The sequence below is a fragment of the Thalassophryne amazonica genome, chromosome 9 (genome assembly GCF_902500255.1).
Source record: "Thalassophryne amazonica chromosome 9, fThaAma1.1, whole genome shotgun sequence".
NCBI classification, from domain to species: domain Eukaryota; kingdom Metazoa; phylum Chordata; class Actinopteri; order Batrachoidiformes; family Batrachoididae; genus Thalassophryne; species Thalassophryne amazonica.
The window spans coordinates 7,777,569-7,800,876 of record NC_047111.1 but is presented as its reverse complement, the minus strand read 5'-3'; the positions used below and the strand labels follow the sequence as shown (position 1 = coordinate 7,800,876).

At 41.8% G+C, this 23,308-nt stretch overlaps 1 protein-coding gene across 1 annotated transcript in view; it reads right to left on the bottom strand.

Annotated features, from left to right (window-relative positions):
• The window catches only part of p2rx1 (purinergic receptor P2X, ligand-gated ion channel, 1), a 119,075-nt gene extending 110,697 nt beyond the window's left edge, over window positions 1-8,378 (bottom strand). Inside the window, exon 1 of the mRNA XM_034177544.1 lies at window positions 8,100-8,378. Coding sequence (XP_034033435.1) covers window positions 8,100-8,236 — 137 coding nt within the window. The 5' untranslated portion in view covers window positions 8,237-8,378. The remainder of the gene's footprint in view (window positions 1-8,099) is intronic.
• Window positions 8,379-23,308: the final 14,930 nt, after the last annotated feature.

Genomic DNA, 23,308 nt, shown 5'->3' with positions numbered 1-23,308 from the left:
CTTGACTCTGTTTGTCTTGTTAAAGGTTTTAAAAATGTTTGGAGGAGAAAATACCCAACAGTTTCTTCCTGTTAAAAGGGAGTTTTTCCTTCCCACTGTCGCCAAGTGCTTGCTCACAGAGGGTCGTTTTGACCGTTGAGGTTTTTCTGTAATTATTGTATGGCTTTTGCCTTACAATATAAAGCGCCTTGAGGCAACTGTTTGTTGTGATTTGGCGCTATATAAATAAAATTGATTTGATTTGATTTGACTGTGAGGGAATGTCAGCTGTAACATCTGGCCATGTGGTTCATTTCTCTGTTCATGATCCATCATGTAGGTGCCTCAGTGTTGAAGACCTAGTGACTGGAGAAGGCCAAGGATGTGCCTACATTTCACCTAGCTGCAGCAGATTGATGGTTACTGTTGAGATGTGGCGATGGACCAGTTGTCTGCCTGTGTAGCTGTCATCCCAGGATGGTTCCATGTGTGGTGGATGCAGCGGCAGCAGCACCGCATGCTCCACGAACTGACTTGACTCATCAAACAACTCAGTCATGTTTATTTATACAGCACTAAATTACTGTACTGTTCAACAAAAGGACCTAACAACTCCACCCAGGAACCAGATCCTGGTGAAAGTGAAAAAGTAGAGGATGACAGTCCAACACCTATTGTGTATTTTATGTGTGGAATTAACAACATGTATGTCATAGGTACACTCAAAAAATGGCTCACTGGATGAACTCAATTCAACTGTGTGCAGGATTTCCATCTAATAAATATATGTAGCCCAAACTCAAATAAAGCACATTCATGCAAGACAATGTGATTTAATTTAGTTTTTACTACATATATTTATTAGATGGACATCCAATCCAATGAGACAGTTTTTTACACAAATAAATGGCTCATTAGATGAACTCAATTAAATTATGGGCAGAATTTCCATCTAATAATATATGTAGTAACTAAATTGAATTAAATTATCTTATATAGATGTGCTTTATTTGAGTTGGGGCTACATATATTTATTAGATGGAAATCCTCCTCATATTTGAATTATTTGTGCCAACCAAAGTTGGCAGAAATACTTCTGAGACATTACTCTTTTGAAAAAACCGACTGGCCACTTGAATTTTCAATAGGCAGCCAGTTCAAAGATTCAAAGATTCAAAGATTCAAAGAACTTTATTGTCATATGCACATAGGAACATGTTCCCTGCACAATGAAATGTGTTTACTGCATTTTACCCATCCTAATTGCCAGTTAGGAGCAGAGGTCACCTTTTTGCCGCCCGGGGACCAGCTCCAGATGTATATCCCTGCCCTAGGTCACGAGCAGGGCTGAGCAAACCTTGACCGGCCTCATGACACATTTAACAAACAACAACACACATAAGCCGGTCCGGTACATGAACACATATAAAAGCACACACAAAGAAAGAATTGGGAAGAAAACCTCCATTGCTGCTGCGTTGAACCCGCAGCACCACTGGAGCAAAAAAAAAAAACCCATAGCACAGAAAACAGTCATAACAAACAAAACAAAAAAAAACACAAAAGACGACAGACAACAGCCGAGACTTGGATGTGTCCAGTGTCCAGACAGACAGCCCAGAAAGGCCGCCCTTGAGGCGCCATCAGGCCTTATCTGTCCATCCTGGGGGGGGATCCCAGTCCTGAATCAGTCCACCAGAGTCTCAAGGTCCCACAGTCAACATCTCAGGACTGGGAAGGGAGGGAGGCAGTGGAAGACAAGGAGGCGGGGGAGACAAGGAGCAAGGCTATCAGGAGTGTTCTTCGGGGGGAGGATTTTATCCCAGCGTCCTTGAAGGACAGCTGGTGTTGGGAACCAAATAGATATCCAGATTAACAGACGCCTGGCAGAATCCACAGTCTGAAACTTCAGAGTGGCTCCCAAATACATCTGAATAGAGGAGAGACGTGGTCTCACAGACAATCAAAGCGGATTTCCAGTGCAGCCATTCTCCCCGAGATGGATTCCAATGTGCGGTTGACACCCGCCGACTGAGCTGACACTGCCCTTCCAATCAAATCAATCATGTGGGGCAACCTGGACGGGCCAATTAATGCCGCCTCCACCTTCTTAATTTTCCGGTAAACCAGTGCTGCGGCCGCTCCACACAGCAGAAACCCGGTCACCACAGCTCCAAATAAGTAAACATCTTCAACGTCCTCCACAGACAACGTGTACAGGCACATGACTTGCCACCTCTGCCAACTGTCCATCACGTAACCCGCCACATGTGTCCCAGCAGGAGAGGTCGGGTCCTCCGCTCCCGAGTCCCTTGTGGGGTCAATTGAAAAATTACACAGGGGTAAAAATTAAAAATGTGCCAATCATATAGCAAATTACACCACATTATTTGTCTGTTTGTAAAGATTACAAAAAGGTATAGTTTGGGCTATCTATGACTGAATGAACGGGAGTTATGGGGTAAAAACAGCAAAAATTGTGACAAAGGTCAGTGTCAGTTTGTACAGGGGTCAAAAGTTAAAGTTGCTCCAATTTTAGTAAAAAATGATGCAAATTATTACTTGAGTTAACAGGGTTTTAAAAGGAATAGTTTGGACCATGTGTCATGCTTAGTTATCATGTTACGGGGTAACATATGTCACATGTCACAGAATCCAATGGACGCTGACCTTGTTTGACCTTTACTTTGGAGACCAAACATTCAACACAATCAAAAATATTTCATTTATTAATCCTATTAGCTCAACCAATAATTTGTATCACTTTTTACCAAAACTGAAGGAACTTTAACTTTTGACCCCTGTACAAACTGAAACTGATCTTTGTCACCATTTTTGCTGTTTTTTTACCCCATAACTCCTGAACATTCAGTCATAGATATTCCAAACTATACCTTTTTGGAATCTTTGCGATCAGACAAATAATGTGGTGTAGTTTTCAAAATGATTTGAGCATTTTTAATTTCGACCCCTGGCCACCTATCGAAAATTCAAGTGGCCAGTCGGTTTTTTCAAAAGAGTAATGTCTAAGGAGTATTTGTGCCAACTTTGGTGCTTGTATCACCATTTGCATGATTGTTTCAGTTATCTGCTGCACTAAAAATGTGTATGTTCACATTAAGCAACAGTATCCTGAATGACCATCAGGACCCTGCAATTAGCAGCAACATTTCACAGGCACATTGACAGGCCTGTTTGTCTTTGGTGTCTGTTAGAGTCACTGTGCGTAGCAGAAGAAATCAATATGGATCAAAATACGGGGTTCGCTCTTCTGTGCCTTTATCCATCAGCACAAAATTTTAAGGCTGAATATGCAGTCGTCTTCAAGAAAACCAAGAAAAAAATGTCTTGGGCCACTGCTGACGTCCACCAAGATGTTTGTGTTTTCACTTGTCTGTTTGTTTGTTTCTCAGGTTATGCAAACAATTACATACCAACTTTAATGAAGCTTGGTGTAAGGGGCAGGGCATTCTCACCACATTCAGTGCCAACAAGGGTGTGGGAATTTCCAAACGCCAGTCAGAAAAGGTCAAATCAAACAACACCAGGGGCCCTGTACTACGAAGCGGGGTTACTGGCTTATCAGGGTAAATTCTGGAGTAAGTTGATGACGTATGGAGTAACTTCCCGGTTAACCCGTACTACGAAAGGTGGATAGGTTTCGATCGAGGCATGCTGCCACGGCAACTTACGCTTTGCGCCAAACCTGCTCCGAGCAGGTTATGTTCCAGGATTAGCGTGAGGTTTCCGCTTAACCACTCCCGTCCATCCACCTGCATCACTCCGAAGACAATGCCGGCCTACCTGGATGATCCGTTTGATATTGGGGCACAAATTGTGAGGGGCTCTCTCCGCAGGGCGAGGGTTTTAAAGACCGCCGGAATCCGCTGACATGCCCGGACGATATTCTCTATGAAAGATATAGATCCTCAGCCGAGGGAATTCGTTATCTTTGACAACTGATCGGGCCAGATGTCTGTAACATCACCCATCGTACACTGTAAAAAAGACTGTTGTTTTTACAGGAAGACACTGACAGCTGTGGTCACCACTGTAAAAAAATACAGCGGTTAAATGTACAAAAAAAAAAGAGCTTGTTTGTAGATTTAACAGTTCCTTTAATGTGAGTCAGCCGTGGTTCATTCACTGTAAGTCCACATACATATTATGTCTGTAATGTTATCTACTGTGCTGCTGTAGGTTTTACAGGAAGTCCCTGGTAACCACAGCTGCCAGTGTTTTCCTGTGAAAACAAGTCATTTTTACAGTGTAGCAATGCCCCGACGATCGAGCAGATAATGGTGCCTTGCGCTTAGATATTCTGCCAGTGGACAATATAGTATTCCATCGGTGATGTTGTGTGTTGGGGGGGGTGTGGCTGGATATTTTGGTGTTCTTTTCTTTTCTTTGCTCTCCAGGTGGCAGGAAAACTGATTTGTCTGTGGAGAAGGTGCTGGCTGAAGAGTCCCTTCACCCTCATCAACATTATGTGCAGCACCTGTGGATGGTGCTCACATGCAACCTTAAAGACTTTCAGCTGAAGCAGATAATTAGATGGCGTTCTGCATTTAAGCCATGTGTGATTCAAGCAGAATTGCCGGAACTCGACCTTGTGATGTTCGTTTGTGAGACGCTGAGGACCGCGCCTGGGTTGACACATCGTGGCCTGTGAAGCAGGAAGGGTGAGGGACACATGCTGTCAGCACACATCAGAGGTGATTAATTGTTTGACTACTTGTTGATAGTAACTTGGTATTTTGTTACGCAGTAGATTTGAATTGTGATGAGAATTATGCAGCTCGCTTCTCACTGCTGTGGCGTGCGGACAAGTGATCCTCCACCTGTTGTGAGAAGCTGCTTATTTGCATAAAGCTTAAAATACAGACCTGAATGTGTTGCTGATGGTTGTGTGTCTTTGGAAGGATATTGGTTGTAACTGCTGACTTACGTCACCTCTTCTATCCTTCACAGAGAGTCGGTTTGTCGTGTCCACCTGGGGGGTGTTTGGCGGTAACAGTGAGCCAGAAGCGCCGGGCTTCGATCCTTTTGGGCGCTGGAGAGCGTGCCAGCCTTCACTCCACCAGAATGACGCTGTTTTAGTTTCTACACTTTGTTTAGCACCAGAGGGTGACTCAATAAATTGTTTTTGTTATTGGAACCGCTTTCTGGTTATTTTAGCGCTGGGTTCCGTCAGACGCAGGTCCGCTCCTCAACCCGTGTCGACACATAACAGGTGATGCTGAACATCTGAGCAAGAATACTGTATGTCGTATGATTCGCAAGGTAGTACTTGCTCTATCTAAACTGTTGGATGCATTTGTCGTTTTCCCTGGCCAATTTTCCGCAATGCAAATCAAAGAAGGGTTTTATGCAATCGCGGGTAATTACTAATATCAAAATAGGTCTAATGCATATCCATTAATTAGGTAAAGTGGGGCTTATCATGCTATGAATATAAACCTACCGTTCTGAAGGATGAAGGATGTTTTTATATTTCATCTTCACCTGCTGCCAGGTGCGTTTGGCACTGCTATTGCATCTGACATATTGACAGGATTAGGAATAGCAATCATACAGTCATGGTAGCCTATTAAGGAAACATTAAATTAACCTAACATTTATTAGTACCCTATGGCCACTTCTGAATCGTGTTGCATCTGGGCGTAATTAATGGAAGGAGGTCATTTTTTTACACATATAGACATTCCACAGGTTAATCATCTGTAACAGATTTGGGGAACATTGAATTGTACGTACGCATTTACCCCGATCAGCAATACGTTGCCAACAAGCCTGTCTTGCTTTATTGGCAGACGATGTGTTCGATTTACCCCTTAACGTTAATTTAAATTCCTCGTAGCTCCGCATAATAATCGTGCATTCTTCTCCAGTAAAGTAAGGTGACCGCGTCATCATTGAAAAATGGTGACGTGTGCTGCAAAACGCCCCTTTTATGTGAACGCGCACATACTCCACTTAGGTTAACACAGGTTCAACAAATCAACATCATATTCAGCGTCGTAGTACCGATTAACACCACTTGAGGGAACCAGGTTTGTCAACCCCGGTTTAAGAGGTTGACCCTGGGTTACATCTGAGTAAGTTAACCCCGCTTCGTAGTACAGGCCCCAGATGTCAGATTTCCTACATGTAATTTGGGAAAAGTTTCTCATCTCTGACTTTCACATGTTATGTCATTCATTCTGATTTTTTTTTTTTTTTTTTGTATTAAAGTTAGTTATTTTTAAAGCTTGTTCAAATCTGTCTCTTATTATTCTTGATTGAATAAAACATTAGATGACATATCGTTTGCGCCTTTTGCACTATTTTGTTTCTTCAGTGAAGCGAACTTCACGTATGTTGTTCAAAAACAAAATGCAAATATGAAGGCAAATTTTTTTTTTCTCACTTTGTGGATTGGACACTTAAAAATGGCATAAATTTAAGTTCTGACTTTCCATTTATGTTGAATCACAGCTGTCTTTTAAAGGGTAAAACAAACAGTAGTATCCAGAGGAATGCTGTTAGTGATGCTCTTGTTAGTATTTTATTTATTTCTTTATTTTTATTATTTGAGATGTATTTGAACAAATCAAACAAAAACAAAAAAACAGCTGTTCCTCACTGCCTGTGTATAATGTAATTTTTTAAACATGATATTAAAAACAACTGCAATCAGAAAAAAGTGCTATTATTTAATTTGTTCATAAGTGTCAACTGGAATTAAATACAGATGTAACATTTGTCTTTGATAAGTTTGTGTTGAGGAAGATAAGTGCTTTAGTGGAAATCCCACTATTGTTGGAATTCCACGGAAGTGTGTCAGAGTTTTCCTTTTTTCTCTCTCTTTTCCTGATGTGGAAAACAAATTTATGACAAACAAGGCTCAAAAAAAGACCTTCTGTGTGTTGGTTTGTCTGCAAGAAAATCAGTATACCTGTGTAAATACAGGTAATCAGACTCAGAACACACGGCTTACTCTGCTTTTGACTTTCCCAGTATTTTTTTAAGATGACTTCTAACTTCTATGTAAAAAAGACCTACTATTGAAGATTTATATATTATAAATGCATATAAAATTGCCATCCATTTGGACCACACAGTTTGACAGAAATTAGTCATCTTGATGCAATAACATATTTGTAACTGAAAAAATACATGACGCAAGTCACAAAGATTTATAATACCAATAAACCAAGTGTGTTTAAAATCCACAATAACCTGGTCTATATACTTATCATCAATAAATCTGGTGATTTCAGATGTTTAAGAACTAGCTTGACAAATTTGCTTCACGTAAAATTTATTATGTTGTTTTGTTGAAATGCTGTAATTCCAATGGAAATTTTAAATGCAATTAACGCACATAAATCTTACATATTAGGCCTTTTTGGTGTACCTGTATCTTAATTTCTGACCTCCCATTTATTACAAATAAAATAACTAAATGGATTGTTTGTGGGGGTCATCAAAAAGAAATTTTAAAAAATTTAAATTTTGTCAATTAGATTTTTTTTTTGCTCCATCCCCTCCCCCTAAAAAATCCTGAAAAAATGTAATTTGTGTGTATTATTATTGTTTTTCACTTTTTAAATTGTTAACACCCCACCACCACCACCACCAAAAAACAAAACAAAAACAAACAAACAAACAAAAAAAACTTAAAACTTGAGTAATTCTGTATTTGCTTTCTTTTGGTTGGGGGGGGGGGGGGTCATTTCTCAGAAAGTAATGTACAGACCTACGTTAAATAAAAGACAGTTATGAGTAGTTTATTGGGTTAAAGGTTATAGGTTTGGAATTCCAATTGAGGTCAATACATCTTTTGAGCTCTACTGAGTGTTTTACTGGGTTTATTATTATTATTAGTATTATTATTATTATTATTATTATTATATGTTTCTATTGCCAGAACAACAGTTCGAGGACAGATAAACCATCTAAGCTCCTGGCATTAGAAGGATTTTCTTTAAAACAGGAATCTTTTTGGTTGTTCTATCCTCTCTGCTCTGTGTTCTTTCCTGAAACACAAACTTCACACTCCTTGTTTACGGCACGCAGCTGCAGGAATGTGAATTCTTCACTCAGACACTTGTGCACTTTCTTTGGGAGGATCTTACCCGATGATGTAAGCCAGGACCCCCAGCTGGATCACACGGCACACCACGCCGATCCTCTTGTTCCTCACCAGCACCTGGCGTGGGGTCTCATACTCAAAGAAGAAGTCTGCGAGGATGTTGGTGATTTTGTTCTTCATCTTCTGGCAGCTGACCCGCTGACACGAGGGTCTCCCAACCCCACCGCTCGGACCCTGACTCCTCTGCTCCTGCGTGATGCCTCCAGAGCTCCTCTGCCTCCTCTGACAAGTTACAGCCAAGTCCAGGCCTGAAGGACTTCCTCTCTCTGCTCTACCTTCCTGCACTTCCATTCTGCTCTCTCTCTCTCTCTCTCTCTCTCTCTCTCTTCTCTCTCTCTCTCTCTCTCTCCTCTCTCTCTCTCTTTCTCTCTCTCTCTCTCTCTCTCTCTCTCTCTCTCTCAGTTTAAACTGACCCATTTTTCAGCTTTTACAGTCATAATTCTTCACCCGGTCATTTTGTGTCACTGTCACTTGGCACTGCACCTCTCACTCTCTCTCTTTTGCACAAACTGCACGACATATTGAGTTGGCAAAAGGACAGTTTTGGAATTCGGTTCAAACTTCACTGTAGTTCAAATAAGTCAACAGCTGTCACACAGCCGTGGACGTGCTCATCTCTGTGCAATCAAACCTTATCGTTTCCACATTCTTCCTGTAGGCAGCACAGAAACCACATCAGCTCTGCACAATACACAGAGTGTGTGTGTGTGTGTGTGTGTGTGGGCGGGGGGAATACCCACACACACACACACACACACACACCACACACACCCACACACACACACACACACACACACACACACATAAACAGGTTTCCTTTTCCTTTCATGTTGAGTTTTCTAATGATCAGCTTTCAAAGAGCAAAAATATCAAATGCACAATTTCAGAATGCCTGAATTGAAATGATCTACGAACATGCCTACCTGAATTCTTTGCATGAAGATTTGCTGGATTTCTCACTTGTGCAATCCTTTTTGAGAGATTAGTTAATATAATGTCTTATTTGGCATCATGCTTTAAATCTACAATCATTAAAGCCACAAGGTTCTGGTGCTAGGACCAATTTTATTCCACTTTATACATGCTTCCCCTTGGGCAGTATTATTAGATGGTATTGCTTAAATTTTCATTGTTACGCAGATGATACCCAGCTTTATCTATCCATGAAGCCAGAGGATACGCACCATTAGCTAAACTGCAGGATTGTCTTACAGACATAAAGACATGGATGACCTCTAATTTCCTGCTTTTAAACTCAGATAAAACTGAAGTTATTGTACTTGGCCCCACAAATCTTAGAAGCATGGTGTCTAACCAGATCGTTACTCTGGAGGGCATTTCCCTGATCTCTAGTAATACTGTGAGAAATCTTGGAGTTAGTTTTGATCAGGATATGTCATTCAAAGCGCATATTAAACAAATATGTAGGACTGCCTTTTTGCATTTACGCAATATCTCTAAAATCAGAAAGGTCTTGTCTCAGAGTGATGCTGAAAAACTAATTCATGCATTTGTTTCCTCTAGGCTGGACTATTGTAATTCATTATTATCAGGTTGTCCTAAAAGTTCCCTAAAAAGCCTTCAGTTGGTTCAGAATGCTGCAGCTAGAGTACTGACGGGACTAGCAGGAGAGAGCATATCTCACCCGTGTTGGCCTCCCTTCATTGGCTTCCTGTTAATGCTAGAATAGAATTTAAAATTCTTCTTCTTACTTATAAGGTTTTGAATAATCAGGTCCCATCTTATCTTAGGGACCTCGTAGTACCATATTACCCCATTAGAGCGCTTCGCTCTCAGACTGCGGGCTTACTTGTAGTTCCTAGGGTTTGTAAGAGTAGAATGGGAGGCAGAGCCTTCAGCTTTCAGGCTCCTCTCCTGTGGAACCAGCTCCCAATTCAGATCAGGGAGACAGATACCCTCTCTACTTTTAAGATTAGGCTTAAAACTTTCCTTTTCGCTAAGGCTTATAGTTAGGGCTGGATCGGGTGACCCTGGACCATCCCTTGGTTATGTTGCTTTAGACGTAGACTGTGTTTCATAATTATTGTATGGCCTTGCCTTGCAATGTGGAGCGCCTTGGGGCAACTGTTTGTTGTGATTTGGCGCTATACAAGAAAAAAGTTGATTGATTGATTGATTAGTGATTTGATCTCTGCTGCTCTTCCACAGCCTGTCTTTTTCCTGATTCTCTCCTCTTCCAGTCCCCAACCAGTCCCAGCAGAAGACTGCCCCTCCCGGAGCCTGGTTCTGCTGGAGGCTTTCTGGTTAAAGATTTTATATATATATGTTATCACTGTTAAACATTTGTACCTTTTGTCTTCTTTCTGATGAGAACGGTGTTGTGCTGTTTGCACTTAAACCCGAGAATGTACGTGTTATTCAACCTTGTTTTAGCATGCTGGGGTCAATCTGACTGGGAATGAGGAGCTGGATGTACTTATTATTATATTATACACTTCTTTTCGTAGCCGCTAACGACTGGGAGTAAAGAACTGAAGGTTGAATTTTGACTGATTGTGATGTGATGCTTAGTGTTCCAGGCAGATGCAGAACAGCTGATAACTGCAACAGATGAACGAGATGTGCTGACCTTCGACGATAAAGAGTAAAGAAAGAAACTGTTTTGCTTACAGCTGCACTTATTGACGTGTGTTTGTATGTTACGGGAAAACTTGTCTTGCTCATTCCCCCACCCTTAGGACAAGTTTTGTTTATGTGATGAGGGATTCACTAATAAAAAGACGGAGCGCAGGCCAGACTTTAGTGTAGCCTTGGTGTACAGCCTGACTGCACTCCGCGCGTAAATTTGACTTTCTGTCTCACTGGTGTTTCTTGACTCTGTTTGTCTTGTTAAAGGTTTTAAAAAGTTTGAGGAGAAAATACCCAACATTGACTGGGGGCTCGTCCGGGATCTCAACAATACCGGAGGTGTCCAGCGGAGGTCGTCAAGTCCAGACGTAATCCTTGGCCAAGGTCCGATCGATTGATCTGTCTGCAATTGTCGACCACCGTTGCATTGTCTCGTTGACGAGATTTTCCCGAAGAAGACAGACAGGAAGTCGAGTCAGTGAGTAAATTTCTTTGTAAACAGTACTGAGTGAGTGGTGATCAGATCACATAAACAGTTAAATTCCGCAAGCGATGATACAGAATCGTCTGTTAATGCAAAGCAGTTAAACTCTGTAAGGAGGGTGCGGACTCCTCTGTTTATATACGCGTTCCGGTAGGGGATAAAAGGATCACATAAAACAGTTAACTCCGTAAGCGATGATACAGAATCGTCTGTTAATGAACACAGTTAAACTCTGTAAGGAGGGCGGACTCCTCTACGGTTGCGAGGGACGCCGTAGTTAAATTCCCGAAGGAGGATACGACGCCTCTGTTTTAATACGTAAGGAAATCCCGTGGGTTAGAAATACGTGCACTGTAAAAAGCAGTTAAATTGGCAGGGACGGCGGAGTCCACTAATGCAGGACATTAGTTAAATTTCACGGGAGGGCGAGCTCCCCTGGGCTAAGAATACGCGTACGATTATTAAAAAGTGTTTCTATGTGTAAAGAGTGTTTTGTGTAAGTGTAAATAACTGTGTGAAAGTGTAATACTTTGGACAACGTTAGTGACAACCGTGCGGTGGAAGCAGAGGCAAGTGATTCCGCTTCCTACGGGGAGGTGAAAGAATCAACCACACGACGGCAAATTAATTGTCACGTCCAAAGAAAGTGAAAACTTCAGATTTAGAACACCCCAGGTGTGCCCCCCGTCTGAAGTCCAAATTATAACAAGGGATAATAAAAATGGGGGGTAAGACGTCTAAAAGAAGGAAATGTATCACTGACGACTGGAAATTTATGGAAGCAAAAAATCCAAAAGCAACAAATAAATTGGAGACCTGGATAAATAAACATGACTTTGACGGAACGACTGAACTGATCAGCATACAGAAGCTAAGAAGGAGTTAGAAACAGAACATAAAGGTGATGAGAAAAAGATGCAGAAAGTAGGGGCGAGTATTAGTGGCATTTTGGGAAGGCGGAAGCAGAGAACAGACAGAAGGGAGCAGAGAAGCGACGATTAGAGAAAGCAAGATAAAAAGAAGCTGTAGGTAAGGCAGAAGAAGATGTGATAATTCAGCACAGAAGAACCAGAACAGCCTCAACAACCACCGACGGCTGGATCGTCGGTGACAACAACACCTTTATCTCCTCTACCAGAGGATGACGATGTACCACAACCACAGTATGATTTTGCAGTAAAACCTAAGGTAAAAAGAGAAAACCAGAAAAACCACAAAACAGCAGTCAAGCGAAAGTGCCACAGCCCCTCCCATGGTGGAACACAGTGACCAGGAGGTGCCTATCCTATGATAGAAGTACCAAATCCTCGTGCAGGAACAGCAGGACATCGATCAACCATGCTCGTATATCGAACATGGAATGCTGATGATATCAAAGCAGCAGTCGACATGATACCATCGCAACATGTCGACATTGAGGGATTTATGCAGGATATAGAAAACATTAGAAGTTCTTACCACCTTAGTGGACCTGAAGTCCAACAGGTGTGGATGAAAGCTGTGGCCCTAAATGGAGTCAGGTACGTGGGAGACTGGAATCCTGCAGATCAACAAGGCGTACCACTGACACATGATGATCTAGTCTTGAAAACAAGAGTGGAAGCTATGATTACACGTGCAAAAGGTGTGTTAGGACCAAAGATAAATTATACTGAAATTACCAGGACAACTCAGAAAGAAGGAGAGCCATGGACAGAGTTTAGATGCAGATTTGAGAGTGTATTTAGAGTCCATAGTGGCATATTGCCAGGAACACCAGTGTATGAAACACAATTGAAAAACATTTCACCTGTGAAGCTGACAATGACCGATTTGATTCATGATGGCAACTCAACAGCTGTCATAACAGTAACAGGTGCACTGAAGACGTTTTAAAATTGAGATTCACAGGTATGCCATTACATGTGTCACTTTGTAAACCATATTTGACAGAATGGCAAGAATTGGGACTGACAGTCATAACCAGCTTTGTCAGCCACTGATTGGAGCAGAGTTGGACCACGAACGGAGTTCAGTCCATCAACTAAATTGTATAAAGTGCCAGTTAATGTCTCATTGGTGCTGACAGCTGGAACACACATTGATGTGTCCACTTCACAATCCTGAGTGTTTCAGTTGAGTCCCTGAAGAAGATGATCTTCTCTCTCGGTACCATCAGGATTGTGGACAACAGGTCCTTCAGACGTAGGACTGATAAAAAATGCACAACCTGTAGTTATAAGACCAAAAACAGAATACAGACCATGTGTACGACAGTATCCATTGAAACCTGATGCAATTGAAGGAATCATGCCAGTAATAGAGGATTTGTTAACAGCAGGAGTAATAGTGCCATGTCAGATTCACCATGTAACACACCCATATTTCCTGTAAAAAAGGCTCCGCCCTCAGTGGGGTGGAGAATGATTCAAGATCTGCAGGCAGTAAATGCTGCTGTGATTAAAAGAGCACCATGTGTTCCAGATCCACACACCTTGTTAAATTCGCTGAGACCAAATCTAATAGTTTCTCAGTAATTGACATAAGTAATGCATTTTTCTCTGTGCCAGTACATCCAGATAGTCAATTCTGGTTTGCTTTTACCTTTAAAGGACAACGATATACATTCACCAGATTACCGCAGGGTTACGCAGAGAGTCCAACTATTATTCTGAAGTCATGTCAGCATGTTTAGCCAATTTTGTTCCACCGGCAGATAGCCAACTATTAGTGTATGTTGATGACATTTTGGATTGCCTCTGACACACGAGAAAACTGCATAACTGACACAGTAGCATTATTATGTTTATTGATAATGGCCACAAAGTGAGTAAAAACAAAGTTCAGTTGTGTAGGGGTAAAGTAAAATATTTAGGACATGAATTATCAGCCACAGGGCGCACGATCCTGTCTGACAGGAAGGAAGCAATTTTACACGCTCCAAAACCACAAACCAAAAAGCAGATGATGTCATTTCTTGGACTGACTAATTACTGCAGGGCATGGATTCCCTGCTATGCAGAGTTGACTAGTCCACTTTCTGATTGATGTACAAGGATGATATTTCAATGTCAACCGTGTTGGAATGGAACAAAGATGCTGAGGAAGCTTTTGTAAAAGTAAAACAAACATTAGTGTCATCCACAGTTTTGGCACTACCAGATTATAGTAAACCATTCATTCAACAGCTGATTGTAAGAATAAGTTCATGACTAGTGTTTTGGTTCAAGTGTATGGCTCAAAATTAAGGCCAGTTGCCTACTACTCATCTAAATTGGATGCAGTGGCAAGTGCTCTACCACCATGTGTACAGGCTGTTGTTGCAGCCTCTATGGCTGTTCAAAGTAGCAGTAATGTTGTTCTATTCCATCAGTTGACACTGAAAGTTCCACATGCAGTTTCTGCACTTCTGTTGCAGACAAACATGAGCCTTTTGTCCCCAGCAGACATCTTTCGTGCATGTCCTTGCTATTATCACAACCACACCTTACGGTTAAGAGCGCTGTACAACATTGAATCCATCGACATTGATACCTTACCTGAGGATGGTGAGCCGCACAATTGTCTTGATGTAGCTACGGTCTGTACGAAAGCACGCCCAGACCTCCAGGACACACCCATCCCAACAGTACAATTGTGTATGTGGATGGTTTCTTCCACTAAAAACGCTTATGGACAAACACAATCTGGATATGCTGTTGTCACAAATTCAGAAGTATTGGATTCTGCTTCATTGCCATCCTCATTTTCAGCACAAGCAGCTGAATTAGTTGCTTTAACTGCAGCTTGCTATCTGTTTAAAGGTACGGCTGTAACAATTTATACAGACAGCCAGTACGCTTTTAGCACAAGTGCATGTGTTTGCAAAACTGTGGGAAGAGCGTGGAATGGTGACATCATCTGGAAAGCCAGTGACTCATGCCACTCTCCTAACTGCACTACTGAAGTCTGTGAAATTGCCTAACAAATTGCATATGCAAATGTGCGGCTCACACCAAAGGCTCTGACAGTATTTCAAAAGGAAATGATTTTGCTGACAGAGCAGCAAAAAGAGGGGCAGCAGCAGCTTCTTCTATTTTTGTTGTACAGGAAACTACTCCAGATTGCATTTTAGGTCATACACTGCTTGCTGACATGCAACAGCAGGCAACTGACAGAGAAAACAAATGTGGATAGCTAAAGGAGCTACGTATGCAAATGATTTGTACATATGCCCACAAAAGAAACCCTATTGCCAAAAAATATGTTTAAATGGGCAGCTATTATGAGCCATGGCGTGACGCATGTCTCATCAGGGGTATGATATCGCAATTGCAATCTATTTTTTGTCTTTATGGGTTCGATGCATATGCAAAACAGCATTGTAGAGCATGCATGACATGTGCAAAACACAATTCACAAGGCAATTTGAGACCCCAAAGAGGCAAATTTCCAACACCACAATATCCCTTTCAAGTGATTCATATGGATTATATACAGCTGAGTAAACATGAAGGGAAGGAATTTTGTTTAGTCGTAATTGATGCCTTCTCAAAATGGGTAGAATTGTTCCCTACAAAACATGCAGATGCACTTACAGTGGCTAAGGCATTGTGCAAAGACATCATTCCACGATTCAGATAATGGAGCGCATTTTGTTAATACAATAGTGCAATACGTAGGAGAAGCGCTACAGGTCAATCTCAAAAATTATTGTGCTTATCATCCACACAGTGCCGGATTAGTGGAAAGGACAAAGGGCACAATAAAAATAAGATTAAGGAAATGTATAGAAGAGACAAAACGAACCTGGATTGAATGTTTGGACCTAGTAAAATTGTATATGAGAATAACACCAACACCATCAGGGTTAACACCATTTGAGATACTTTATGGACGACCATATCGTCTACCAATTTTGACATGGATACTAAAACAGCAGATGAGGAACAAACATTAGCAAATTTTATGAAAAAGACATTAACACAGAAAGAGATAACTTAAACACATTTACTGCCGAATAATTTTGATCTTCCACAGGACGGCCTTCCAGTAGTCTAGCCAGGAGACTGGGTGTTCATCAGAGTGATTAAGAGGAAGAACTGGTCCAGTCCTCGTTGGGAAGGTCTATACCAAGTGCTGTTAACAACACCACCTGCAGTAAAGATAGCGGGGAGATCACGTGGATACATCACTGTAAGATACAGCGTGTGTTGGCTGCCTCCACAGTGTAAGGGAAGTCTGGCTACAAAGGGAGTCTATTTAATTAGCAATAGATTGTCTCAATGCCAGTGAAGCAGGGAGATCCTTGCACTATTAGGTGAGGTGGTTAACAACACTGTATCCTAGCAATCATGACTGAACTACAGCAGACCCCGGAGCGGCGTGCTCAGTGCCGCCGCTGCCGGACTGTTGGTAGGGCAGCCGGTTGCGTTGTGATCTTAGTGTGTTTCGTGCTCCTCGGATTCCTGGCCTGGTGGTTGACCCAAGAATTGCAGCTCACTGTGGACCGAGCCAGAGAACAACGCAAGCAACGTCAGAAGAGGTTTATTCATAATGTGAACGAGACAGATGGACACCCTCATATATACCATACTAATATGTGGTACAGATATGTTCATTTATTGGCTATGGAATTACGTTACTAATTGTTATGTTTGTTCGCAAATACCTATATCCTCAACACACACCCAGCTCTGACGGCTAAACCGTACCCTGCTAGGGTGACAGAATGTCTTATCATACGGATGCATAATCAAACTGTATTTCGGGGGCAGCAGTTCTCAGCAAATCTGATAAGATGTAACACCACTTGCCTCAGTGCAACCACTTATATGATAGGGATTTCAACAGAGGACGTACAAGCGTGCCCAAGTGCTGCTCCATTGACTAGACTGAAGGGAAACGCAAAAATATCATCACGGTAAATTGTCATCACAACGGCCATTCCCAAATTGCTTTTACGGGACAGGGAATAAAACTGTAAGTAAAATTAAGAAACGTCTGTGTACCCAAACGTATGTTTTATCAAATAATTTAAGCCTAGCCAAAACATAATATGTGGATGGTACTTATCTTCATCACATTGGACGGGGATGTAATTATACAGGCTCCTGTCCATGGGGAACGGATGAATCATGTGCTTATGTTAGTAAGTTTTTGCTACCACCTGTAAATGTACTCCGGTGTATGATGACATCTATTGGCTTTGTGGTTCCAGACTGTACATGAGTCTCCCACCAATTGGGGTGGTGTGTGTGCACCTACCCAGGTGACTGACCATACATATGTGGTAGGACCTCCACAGAGAAGAATGGCAGCAGCACCAGACGGAGGAGATTGATATACCCAGATGTGTTACCACATGATCACATGTGGGGCTCGGATGTACTAAAGGACCAAAAAATTGTGGTCTGTAGGAGATAAAATAGCACATTCATTGTTCCCCTGGATAGGAGTGGGAAAAAATTAATTAATGATTGAAACTCTGAATTATCGATTGGGTCTGTTCATGAATGTAACTAAAAAATAGTAGCAGCTCAAAACACTGAAATAGATGCTTTACGTACCATGGTGATGCAAAATCGCATGGTTTTAGACTTGCTTACTGGTTCACAGGGAGGAGTTTGTGTTCTGCTGAACACAACATGCTGTACTTTCATCCCAGACTCCATTCATTCAGTGGATATGGAGGACGCATTGGAAGAGCTGAATAAACTTCGTGATGCAATGCATAAAGACACCCTAGCCGTGAACCGTGGAATCCCTGGTCCTGGTTGACTTCAGGACCATGTTGGCAGTTACTATTGAAAATGGTGACACCAGTTATTATAGTCCTAATTCTGATTGGACTTTGCATGTGTTGTGTGATCCCTTATATCAAAACAATGGTTGGCAAAATGGTGTCAAATACATTTGTACAGTGTAATCTGGCCTTCCAACAAACTATGCCAAAATATCAAGCATTGAAACAGTCAGACCTTAGTGGAGAAAACTATAATGACTGTACTGAGAATTATGATGATATTGAAAAGCTCACAACTCCAGTTCAAGCTTGAACTGTTGACGTGATGGAGTTAACACACTCTTAGCCTATGAAGCTTTAGCTGAAAAAGTAATAAGACAAGTGGTGTAGTCGAATAATACAGAAAAACGGTTCATTTATACCAGTCAGCCGAAGTGATGTATGGTGGTGGTGTGGTGATAACAGAATCTTTGACAGACTGCCACGAAATGTGTCAGGTTATTGTGCATTAATATCATTATTGTTACCAGTTAAAGCCATACCCATGACCCCTGAAGACGTACGACATATGCAGCCTCTCTTATTCCTGAAGATTGGCAGAAAGGCATAGCCAGACATAGAGTAAAAAGAGAGTGGAAAGGAGTAGGAAATCCAACATATATTGACGCAATAGGAGTCCCCAGAGGAGTGCCTGACGAGTATAAACTGGTTGATCAAATAGCAGCTGGATTCGAATCTTCCATCTGTTGGTGGTGTTCAATTAATAAAAACGTGGACAGAATAAACTACATCCACTACAATGTACAGAAATTAGGAAATTGGACTGAGGAAGGATTTAAGGCTGTCCATTCACAGTTAGAAGCCACGTCCCTTATGGCCTTCCAGAATCGTATTGCTCTGGATATGTTGTTGGCGGAGAAAGGAGGTGTTTGTGCCATGTTCGGAGAACAATGCTGCACATTCAATTCCCAACAACACGGCTGCAGACGGCAGTCTCACTCAAGCCATTGACGGGCTGAGAACGTTGAACAGGAAGATGAAAGAGCACAGTGGAGTAAACACCGAAGGCTGGGATTGGTGGCTGGAAGGGATGGGAAGATGGAGGTCTTTGATTTCTTCACTATTAGTGTCTATAGCAGTATTTGCTGCAATTCTAACATTGTGTGGATGTTGTTGTATTCCATGTCTCCGAGGCCTTGTAAATAGAATGATAACCGCAGCAATAAGTCCAGGACCAGGAGGGGGACCAGCATCATATCCACTCCTGGGGCAAGACGACACCGAGGAGGACGATGACTCCCATGACCTGTACCCAGACCCATGGAAGTATGATGACCCAGACACCGATGATGGTGACAATGATGACATCACCTCTGGGGTGTAAGCCTATAGAACATACCATGATGAACCTCTTAGTGAAAATCTCAAAAAGAAGTGCTAAGCTAGGTGATAACTACTACTGTATGTTTAACAGGTGATAAACAGGAGGGGAATGTTAAGATTTTATATATATATGTTATCACTGTTAAACATTTGTACCTTTTGTCTTCTTTCTGATGAGAACGGTGTTGTGCTGTTTGCACTTAAACCCGAGAATGTACGTGTTATTCAACCTTGTTTTAGCATGCTGGGGTCAATCTGAACTGGGAATGAGGAGCTGGATGTACTTATTATTATTATTATACAACTTGTTTTCGTAGCCGCTACGACTGGGAGTAAAAGAACTGAAGGTTGAATTTTGACTGATTGTGATGTGATGCTTAGTGTTCCAGGCAGATGCAGAACAGCTGATAACTGCAACAGATGAACGAGATGTGCTGACCTTCGACGATAAGAGTAAAGAAAGAAACTGTTTTTGCTTACAGCTGCACTTATTGACGTGTGTGTTTATGTTACGGGAAGAAACTTGTCTTGCGTCATTCCCCCACCCTTAGGACAAGTTTTTGTTTATGTGATGAGGGATTCACTAATAAAAAGAGCGGAGCGCAGGCCAGACTTTAGTGTAGCCTTGGTGTACAGCCTGACTGCACTCCGCGCGTAAAATTTGACTTTCTGTCTCACTGGTGTTTCTTGACTCTGTTTGTCTTGTTAAAGGTTTTAAAAATGTTTGGAGGAGAAAATACCCAACAGTTTCTTCCTGTTAAAAGGGAGTTTTTCCTTCCCACTGTCGCCAAGTGCTTGCTCACAGAGGGTCGTTTTGACCGTTGAGGTTTTTCTGTAATTATTGTATGGCTTTTGCCTTACAATATAAAGCGCCTTGAGGCAACTGTTTGTTGTGATTTGGCGCTATATAAATAAAATTGATTTGATTTGATTTGACTGTGAGGGAATGTCAGCTGTAACATCTGGCCATGTGGTTCATTTCTCTGTTCATGATCCATCATGTAGGTGCCTCAGTGTTGAAGACCTAGTGACTGGAGAAGGCCAAGGATGTGCCTACATTTCACCTAGCTGCAGCAGATTGATGGTTACTGTTGAGATGTGGCGATGGACCAGTTGTCTGCCTGTGTAGCTGTCATCCCAGGATGGTTCCATGTGTGGTGGATGCAGCGGCAGCAGCACCGCATGCTCCACGAACTGACTTGACTCATCAAACAACTCAGTCATGTTTATTTATACAGCACTAAATTACTGTACTGTTCAACAAAAGGACCTAACAACTCCACCCAGGAACCAGATCCTGGTGAAAGTGAAAAAGTAGAGGATGACAGTCCAACACCTATTGTGTATTTTATGTGTGGAATTAACAACATGTATGTCATAGGTACACTCAAAAAATGGCTCACTGGATGAACTCAATTCAACTGTGTGCAGGATTTCCATCTAATAAATATATGTAGCCCAAACTCAAATAAAGCACATTCATGCAAGACAATGTGATTTAATTTAGTTTTTACTACATATATTTATTAGATGGACATCCAATCCAATGAGACAGTTTTTTACACAAATAAATGGCTCATTAGATGAACTCAATTAAATTATGGGCAGAATTTCCATCTAATAAATATATGTAGTAACTAAATTGAATTAAATTATCTTATATAGATGTGCTTTATTTGAGTTGGGGCTACATATATTTATTAGATGGAAATCCTCCTCATATTTGAATTATTTGTGCCAACCAAAGTTGGCAGAAATACTTCTGAGACATTACTCTTTTGAAAAAACCGACTGGCCACTTGAATTTTCAATAGGCAGCCAGGTTCAAAGATTCAAAGATTCAAAGATTCAAAGAACTTTATTGTCATATGCACATAGGAACATGTTCCCTGCACAATGAAATGTGTTTACTGCATTTTACCCATCCTAATTGCCAGTTAGGAGCAGAGGTCACCTTTTTGCCGCCCGGGGACCAGCTCCAGATGTATATCCCTGCCCTAGGTCACGAGCAGGGCTGAGCAAACCTTGACCGGCCTCATGACACATTTAACAAACAACAACACACATAAGCCGGTCCGGTACATGAACACATATAAAAGCACACACAAAGAAAGAATTGGGAAGAAAACCTCCATTGCTGCTGCGTTGAACCCGCAGCACCACTGGAGCAAAAAAAAAAAACCCATAGCACAGAAAACAGTCATAACAAAACAAAACAAAAAAAAACACAAAAGACGACAGACAACAGCCGAGACTTGGATGTGTCCAGTGTCCAGACAGACAGCCCAGAAAGGCCGCCCTTGAGGCGCCATCAGGCCTTATCTGTCCATCCTGGGGGGGGATCCCAGTCCTGAATCAGTCCACCAGAGTCTCAAGGTCCCACAGTCAACATCTCAGGACTGGGAAGGGAGGGAGGCAGTGGAAGACAAGGAGGCGGGGGAGACAAGGAGCAAGGCTATCAGGAGTGTTCTTCGGGGGGAGGATTTTATCCCAGCGTCCTTGAAGGACAGCTGGTGTTTGGGAACCAAATAGATATCCAGATTAACAGACGCCTGGCAGAATCCACAGTCTGAAACTTCAGAGTGGCTCCCAAATACATCTGAATAGAGGAGAGACGTGGTCTCACAGACAATCAAAGCGGATTTCCAGTGCAGCCATTCTCCCCGAGATGGATTCCAATGTGCGGTTGACACCCGCCGACTGAGCTGACACTGCCCTTCCAATCAAATCAATCATGTGGGGCAACCTGGACGGGCCAATTAATGCCGCCTCCACCTTCTTAATTTTCCGGTAAACCAGTGCTGCGGCCGCTCCACACAGCAGAAACCCGGTCACCACAGCTCCAAATAAGTAAACATCTTCAACGTCCTCCACAGACAACGTGTACAGGCACATGACTTGCCACCTCTGCCAACTGTCCATCACGTAACCCGCCACATGTGTCCCAGCAGGAGAGGTCGGGTCCTCCGCTCCCGAGTCCCTTGTGGGGTCAATTGAAAAATTACACAGGGGTAAAAATTAAAAATGTGCCAATCATATAGCAAATTACACCACATTATTTGTCTGTTTGTAAAGATTACAAAAAGGTATAGTTTGGGCTATCTATGACTGAATGAACGGGAGTTATGGGGTAAAAACAGCAAAAATTGTGACAAAGGTCAGTGTCAGTTTGTACAGGGGTCAAAAGTTAAAGTTGCTCCAATTTTAGTAAAAAATGATGCAAATTATTACTTGAGTTAACAGGGTTTTAAAAGCAATAGTTTGGACCATGTGTCATGCTTAGTTATCATGTTACGGGGTAACATATGTCACATGTCACAGAATCCAATGGACGCTGACCTTGTTTGACCTTTACTTTGGAGACCAAACATTCAACACAATCAAAAATATTTCATTTATTAATCCTATTAGCTCAACCAATAATTTGTATCACTTTTTACCAAAACTGAAGGAACTTTAACTTTTGACCCCTGTACAAACTGAAACTGATCTTTGTCACCATTTTTGCTGTTTTTTTTACCCCATAACTCCTGAACATTCAGTCATAGATATTCCAAACTATACCTTTTTGGAATCTTTGCGATCAGACAAATAATGTGGTGTAGTTTTCAAAATGATTTGAGCATTTTTAATTTCGACCCCTGGCCACCTATCGAAAATTCAAGTGGCCAGTCGGTTTTTTCAAAAGAGTAATGTCTAAGGAGTATTTGTGCCAACTTTGGTGCTTGTATCACCATTTGCATGATTGTTTCAGTTATCTGCTGCACTAAAAATGTGTATGTTCACATTAAGCAACAGTATCCTGAATGACCATCAGGACCCTGCAATTAGCAGCAACATTTCACAGGCACATTGACAGGCCTGTTTGTCTTTGGTGTCTGTTAGAGTCACTGTGCGTAGCAGAAGAAATCAATATGGCTCAAAATACGGGGTTCGCTCTTCTGTGCCTTTATCCATCAGCACAAAATTTTAAGGCTGAATATGCAGTCGTCTTCAAGAAAACCAAGAAAAAAATGTCTTGGGCCACTGCTGA